This window comes from Lathyrus oleraceus, chromosome 5 (genome assembly GCF_024323335.1).
Source record: "Lathyrus oleraceus cultivar Zhongwan6 chromosome 5, CAAS_Psat_ZW6_1.0, whole genome shotgun sequence".
Classification (NCBI taxonomy): Eukaryota; Viridiplantae; Streptophyta; class Magnoliopsida; order Fabales; family Fabaceae; genus Lathyrus; species Lathyrus oleraceus.
This window is the reverse complement of record NC_066583.1, coordinates 482,512,971-482,521,220: the sequence shown is the minus strand read 5'-3', so window position 1 is coordinate 482,521,220 and position 8,250 is coordinate 482,512,971. Positions and strand designations below refer to the sequence as shown.

Below are 8,250 nucleotides of genomic sequence, written 5' to 3'. Positions count from 1 at the left end.
TGTTCTATTTGAGCAGGTTGCTCTTACACAACTACTTGTGTTTCCTGCTCTAATTCCTCCATAGGTGTATCGATACTTTGTGATTCTTGAATTTCTTCAAGTTCTACTTTCCTCCCACTGATTCCTTTGGAAATAAATCCCTTTCTAGGAAAACTCAAGTTCGAGCGACAAACACTTTGCCCTCAGAAGGATTGTAGAAATAATATCCTCTTGTTTCTTTAGGATACCCCACAAATAAGCATTGGTTAGATTTGGGCTCAAGCTTAGTTGAAATTTGTCGTTTCACATAAACTTCGCAACCCCAAATCTTCATGTAAGACATATGTGGTCTCTTACCACTCCATATCTCATATGGTGTCTTATCAACCTTTTTGGATGGAACACGGTTAAGTGTGTAAGCTGCGGTCAACAGCGCATGTCCCCAAAAGGAGTTTGGAAGATCGGCTTGACTCACCATGGATCGGACCATGTCCAACAAGGTTCGATTTCTTCTCTCAGACACACCATTCCATTGGGGTGTTCCAGGAGGAGTGAGTTGGGATAGGATCCCACACTCTTTCAGATGGTCATCAAACTCTATGCTTAAATATTCACCACCTCGATCTGATCGAAGAGCTTTAATATTCTTACCTAGTTGGTTTTGTACTTCATTCTTGAATTCCTTGAACTTTTCAAAGGACTCTGATTTGTGTTTCATTAAATACACATAACCATATCTACTGAAATCATCAGTGAATGTGATGAAGTACTGAAAACCTCCTCTGGCTGATATGTTCAGTGGACCGCATACATCAGTATGTATGAGGGCCAAAAGATCATTAGCTCTTTCACCTTTTCCTGTGAATGGAGACTTTGTCATCTTTCCAATTAAACAAGATCTGCATGTCTCATATGATTCATAATCAAAAGAGTCCAACAGTCCATCTTTATGGAGTTTGGAAATGCGTTTCTCATTTATGTGGCCTAATCGACAATGCCAAAGGTAAGTTGGATTTAACTCATTAGGTTTCATCCTTTTAGTATTAATGTTATAAATAGGCATTTCAAGATCAATGACATATAGTCCATTGTTCATTTGTGCAGTTGCATAGAATATATCATTCAAATAAATTGAACAACAATTGTTCTTTATTATGAATGAAAAATCGAACTTGTCCAAACAAGAAACGGAAATAATATTCCTGCTAATTGCTGGTACATAATAACAGTTCTCTAACTGAATTATTAAACCACTAGGTAAAGTCAATTCATAAGTTCCTACGGCTAAGGCAGCAACCTTTGCTCCATTACCAACTCGTAGGTCGACTTCACCTTTTGCCAATTTTCTACTCCCTTTTAGTTCTTGCACATTTGTACAAATGTGAGAACCGCATCCAGTATCTAATACCCATGATGCAGAAGTAGATAAATTAATTTCAATAACAAAAATACCTGAAGTTGGAGTCTCTACTTCATTCTTCCTATCTTCCAGGTACTTTGGGCAGTTCCTCTTCCAGTGTGCGGTCTTACCGCAATGGAAGCAGGTGCCTTCCTTTTCTATGCTTCCACTAGGCTTCAAAGCAGCACTAGTGGGTTTGGGTTTGGCAACTTCCTTGCCTTTCCCTTTATCATGTTTGAGGACAATCCTCATGTCTCGATACCAATCCAGAAAATTTGTCCCAGACAATTTTTCCTTGTCAAGGTTTGATCGCAATATGTTGTTAGAGGTGTTTGTTGTCATGGTAATCTACACAAGGATTAATGAAAATATAAGTATCATTGACATATTTAATTAGGCCTTTAATTAAACATGCTCCCACTATTTTATTCAAAACAAATGACCCTCATCATTTGATTCGGAAAATCCCGTTGGAAGATTTTTTAGTGGGTCGAGATCCATATTTCACTTCGTTCTAAGTCCGCGTAGGCGGATTACACAAAACTAGGTTATTTTAGGTAGGAACTCCTTCCAATTGTATCTCATACAACTCTCGAAAATTTCAGTTGGGTGAATAACTCATTATTCCAATCCATCATATGGATTATTCCCAACTCTTGCTTCTAAACATATATATAATCTTATTATAATTTGTTTAGTTAAGTTTGACCCATTGTTTTAACAGTTGGATATTACAATTATCCCATCGCACCTTACTAATATATAGATCATGCACCTCGCGTAGGCGAAACCTACATTATCCATTACTAGTCTTGATGAGTGTTAAAACTTGGAAAGCATAAACTTAATATTTATTTTGAGGGAATTGCAATTTTTCTGATCTCACCGGCTTGTTTATCATATAAATCGTCTCTCACATGCATCAACATACATTCACATGCATCAACATACATACAAACATAATGAAACAGTTATGGCCCCTAGCGCAATTGTTCTCCCAAGCCAATGAGAGAACCTAAGCTAACCTAACAACGATCTAAGCTTCTCCAAGCAAGATCTTCAAGGTTGTCCTCCTTTGGCACTGACTTCTTTGCTTTCTTCATATCATTACATTACATGAAAGAAACTCGTTTTATATACGAGGGAGTGAGATGAGAAAAGAAGTTACATTTGGGAGATTAAGAGAGAGGCACGACACGCAGGTCGTATTTTAAAAAAACCCAAAACAAAACAAAGGAAAACTAAGGCCATAACCGATCACCACAAGACAATAATAAACACTTTATATTATTATTAATTCCTTTAATTAATTAAAATCAAATTAAATTTCGACGACCGATCACACTACGCAGAGTTAGCCGGGGGTCCGCTGCCCGGACAGCGGGAACGGGTGTTCCGCTGCCCGGTCAGCGGACGGTGGTTCCTGCTCGAAAATTTTAATGAACAATTCATTTAAAATTGACGTCGTTTTTCGTATCAACACTTGATACTTCAAAGCACTTTTTCTAGTCGAACGGGTGAATTTTTCCTTGCGTTAACCGGTTAACCATATGCGTTAACCGGTTAACACTGTTTGAAAACTTTTTAGAAAGTTCTTTTCTGCCTTTCATTAACCGGTTAACCATATGCGTTAACCGGTTAACACTGTTTGAAAATGTCTTGGAAAACTGTTTTCCGCCTTGCGTTAACCGGTTAACCAAATACGTTAACCGGTTAACACTGTTTGAAAACTTAAAAATTTTAATTTCGCATTGCGTTAACCGGTTAACCATACGCGTTAACCGGTTAACATTGTTCCAAAAAGTGTTTAGGAAGCACAACTCTTGTGCGTTCAAACCCCAATCGCATAACTCTCTGACAACACAACCCTTGTGCCGTCACTAACCCTGATGCACCAATTTCAGACCGTCAAACACATCTCGATTGTTAATTCAGTATGATTGATCAACACGTCATTGCTTCACCATACTAATGTCAGATCAAGAAGCAAACGACCATTGATCTCTCAAAGGAAAACAATCATCGAGGGTTTGAATGAACGAAACGAGAACACTATATCATATATAATGTATTTTGCATCAGGATCACATATATCACATATATGTAACTTGATCGATCTCAATTTAACCTTTGATTCATTCTGTTTTAATCATATTATTACAGAACAAAAATAGATATCAGATTCATGGTTTCGTAAGTGGCTCTGATACCACTGTAGGAGAATTGCCATCCAAGGCGCAGCGGAATTTAAAAATTTCTCCATTTAGTGATCCTTACGAATGGGCATGATCAGTGATAGAATCGTTACCTCTTGTGGCGATTCAAACCTTTGGCGCAGATCTCTGATAATGATCAAAACCTTTGATACAGATCCACGGGGCGATCACGAACGTTGAACGATAACAACGTCTCTACTCAGTCCACACGAACGGATTCCTTCAATCGCAGTGCTAGCTGTTATGAATGAAGGCTTTGAGTGAGAGAAAGAGGGAAACAAAAATTCCAAGTCTCTACTTGAATTTCTGTCTGAGTGTAGTGGAGTAACAATGCTTCTACCCAAGGGGTTCTATTTATAGAACCACTTGTGTGGGCTTCAAGCTAAAAAGCCCACTTAAGTGTATTTTGGCCCATATCTTATAATATGCCCAAAATCACTTAAGTATTTGGTACCTTACCATATTCCGTCTCCCACTTAAGTGCACCGTACCTTACGGTGTTCCTTAGTTACTCTATCTCTCATCAATCCGTCCTTTGTGTGTGACCCTATAGGTTTTCGCGGCGTTGGCAATTATATTAAATCACGCATTTAACATAATAAACAGTGAGCGGTATCTAGCAACACATCACTGCTACCCAAGTCACGAAAATGTCATGTGAACTGACAAAACCTCCTGTGATAATAATTATGTGTATAATTACCCCTTTGCCCTTATGTCTATATTGAACACAAGGTATAGACCGTGTCACCCTTGTCCAGTTCAATATTGGGCCCATAGACATTTATCCTGTTACGCAGGATTGGAAAATTCCATCTAGGACACTCATGTCCCTCAGCATGCTTCGTGGAGTACTCATCAACTGTCTTTATGGTCATCCAGTTACGGACAACGTTGGATCAACAATAAAGCACTCAACTCTACATCTAGGATCCATAGTGGTTTCAGGTCGAAGAGTGGTATACACTATTATCACCATGAGAATAACTTATGACACTTTGCATAACTTTCTATATAGTATTCTCATAGCGGGTCAATCCGGTATAAATATTACTCCTAATATTCATACCTATGTTTAAGACTTGATAACTCTTTATCCATGATCCATGAGATGGGATCATCAGTCTACAAACATAATAGTGTTAATGCTTTAATGTTATCCCACTTCACACTAAAGCTCGACTATGGATACTTTAAGAATAGTGTCCTTATGTTTAATGTGTTCTCATGATTAAGTCACACTTAATACATTAAATGGACTATCTATTCTAGGGACTTTATTAATCAACCATAATAAAGAAAATGCCTTTTATTATTAATAAATAATTCGATACAAGTACCAAAAGTATTGGCCTCTAGGGCTTACACCAACACTACATATAACATTTTATCCCCTAGAGTCTTTGTCTCCTTGGTGAGTTTTCCTTATGGAATGGACTATGCTCCTTTGGACTTTCAGTCTCTCCAGATTCTTTTCCTTTGTGGCAATATATTCCCCATAAAGATTATTTTAACATTCATAGCATATGCATCATGAGGTCTCTTAGGGACCAAATATTGTTTATTGATGTTGTTATTTAAGTCCACTATACTGAGTTGATATGAATATTTTAACCTTCACATCCTTAGTTAGAATGTCCTTAAATAGGGGCAGCTGTAAGACCCCAATTTTGACCCTAAGATCCCTCATGCTATCTCATCATTTTGCATTGGCTTTGGGATCACACCTTGGCATCCTCCTTACCCCTTATTCATTGGGTTTGCATTGGGAGAGATCACCAAGCATATTTGATTGTATCATACTTTAGTTTTCTTTGTTTACTAACCAAAATATAAAAATATGTCCATGTATAGCTTTGTTTCTTTTGTAGGTAGTGTGTGCATCCACCAATGCCTCATCAAGCTCACAATTAGGACTTGAGACCCTCTGTGCAAGGAAATCAATCAAGATATGGTTCACAATGTTTCTAAACATCATATATTGATCCCCATGTTCTTCATTTATCATTTGGATTAAGAAATCATCAAGAATTTGAAGCTTGTTTGCCTTGAAAACCCTAAATCACCTAGGTATCTTGTGTGACTTCCTCAGCAAGTTGTCATACCCCGATTTTGCTCCTGAATCTTTTATGTTTGTTTAGCATGCTTGGCCTAACCTTACTTTGGTTTTATATGAGGATTGGTCTTGGTCTAAAGTCATGGTGTTTGTTAATGTGATTGTTAATGCACATATGGTCTTGGTCATCTGAACAATCAAGCTTCTTGTGTTTCAAGCCACTTGCTAGTCGTGTTATTGGTTCATGGATACTATGTCAAAACCCTGACCTTATGGTCTTATTTCATGGCCTTGTTCATGTGCATTATCAGTCAAGTTATTTTTCAAAAGTCAAACATTCAAGCCAATTGTGAAACCAATTTCAACCATTTGTTAATCCATTTCAATTTATTTCATGTCGTTGTTTAAACCAGTACATATGATTCCATACAAGAAAAATACAAAAAAAAATTGACACTTTTGACCAATTGTTGACTTTGGTCAACAGTTGACTTTTTGGTCAACTTTGACCAAAGTCAACCATAATCCATTAAACCCTAATTCTATCCACAATTGTCCATTGAATATCCATTTACAAAGAAGTCATAAAGGAAATCCAAAGAAATGCTATTTGTTGACTTTGGTCAACAATTGACTTTTTTTGGTCAACTTTGACCAAGGCCAACTCACTTTTTTTTTACCACCTAAGACCTAGACTAGTCTTCCTTCATTGATCCACCATCCAAAAGTCATGCTTGGGGTACTATGCTATTGGGCTTTGATGCGTTTCCAAATGTGGCTTCACATTGCATTTCAAATGGATTTGGCCTTGAACTCCTCTTGGTAAATGTCCTGCCATCATAATCCTATAGCAGGCCTAAATCTGTCATGAAATAAGGCAGCGTGCATTCAGTCTCATCTGTCCACTAGCAGTGTCACATAACCAAGAAAGACAACTTACGAATCTGACCGTCACCATGTTAAACCAGAATTATCAGCCAGGTCTTTGTATTGATAAACCTGGTTGCTTTACCTGAGCCTACAAACAATATCAGTGGTGCAACAGAACATCAGTTGGTAACCTGCAATGCCACGACACACCATAACACTATGAGACATATTTCAAACCAAATGTCAAACTGAATCAACATGGATACAGTAACATCAACTGACCTTGCAGCATGAAGTTTACACCAGCAGATATGCAAACCAAAACCTATTCAGCAAACAAGAACACCAACCTTTACCCTGCTGAACTGGCCCTGCATTCATCAATAACCAAATACCCTAATCACATGATCAAACATGGTACATACATGATTGATTTGGCAAAGCAATGCACATGAATTATGGTTTTGAACTCACCTTGACACACCTTGTACTAGCATCCTGTCATCATGGTCCTGCAGCTGCCAAGTCGAAACTTGAATTCCATAAGGTCATGGCGTGATGACTGAACTTAGAGCAAATGATTTGAAGCAATTCCCTTTGAACAAACTTGTACCACCAAAGCAACCATTTTGTACAGCCTGGAACAGGGCAGAATAATTTAATGCTTCCTTCCGCACGTCCCCCAACTTTGGGAAGTTTGTCGATTAGGCCTCCAATTCAGCCAGTAAATTCAACTGCGATGAACCAGCAAATGCATGCCTCGTTCCTTCAGCATCTGGTACGTGCTGGAAGCTCAACAGTCTCGCATAATCTTCAAATGGTTCGTCCAGATGCAAGCTTTCAGGCTGACCCCTCCATGTCATCTGGTACTTCCAAGTTACTTAGTAAGGAAGGTGATAGATCTTCCAAAGCTCCTGAGGATTGGACCAAAAATAGTAGTAATTATTCAAACATGTCCGCGGGATTAGAGAATATAGGCACGACTCGTGATATTCCAGAATCCTTCACTCGTCCGTTAAAGCTCACTAGATTGAATGACGGAAGGAAATCCTCTCTTGCTTCTGGGACTTCAGATGTGCCTGTCTCCAAAGGATCATCCCATGTTCTTGGAAGTAGTTTATTACCTGCACCTGCAGTTCCTAAAGCAGAAGCGCGGCACCCTGACCAACAATCTTCACAGCTTCCATCTGACGTGGAGTTTGTTTTGCTGCAACAAGTATTGAACCTAACACCGGAGCAATTGAGTTCCCTGCCACCAGAGCAGCAACAACAAGCCATGGATTGCACCAATACTAGCTGCACACCGTGCCAGGCCTTGGAGTGTGTTAGCCTATCATCTTGTTAGCAAAGCCATCAGTTGTGACAATAAAGACCAAGTCATACATAACCACCACTCTCATGAGCTGTAGTGTGAAAACCATTATGCATCAAGGAGTACCTTACCTGCTGCTGCAGTACTGGCCAAGTTGGACTTGGGACATCATGATCCTCATACCCCAGCAAATCCATATGCCTTCTCAATCAGCTCCTCAACTGGAAGTGCAGCAATACTCGCACCTCTGTCTTGTCCAAGCACGGTAACAGGTGGGTACATATTAGATCTCATTCCAAGTCTCCTCCCAGTCTCCTTTCCTATGGCAAGTTGATCATCGATAATCACCTTAACATTGGCACCAAGATGAAGAGCTCTCCGAACAGTTTCAGCACTGTCATGCCTATTGTTTTGTTTG

General features: G+C 38.9%; 1 protein-coding gene across 1 annotated transcript; it reads left to right on the top strand.

The window, feature by feature from the left end:
• Positions 1-7,139: 7,139 nt before the first annotated feature.
• On the top strand, positions 7,140-7,865 carry LOC127081458 (uncharacterized; the record flags this gene model as incomplete). Its single annotated transcript, XM_051021709.1, has 1 exon — positions 7,140-7,865. A coding segment is annotated over one exon (726 nt), but the record flags the coding sequence as incomplete, so codon positions are not given.
• Positions 7,866-8,250: the final 385 nt, after the last annotated feature.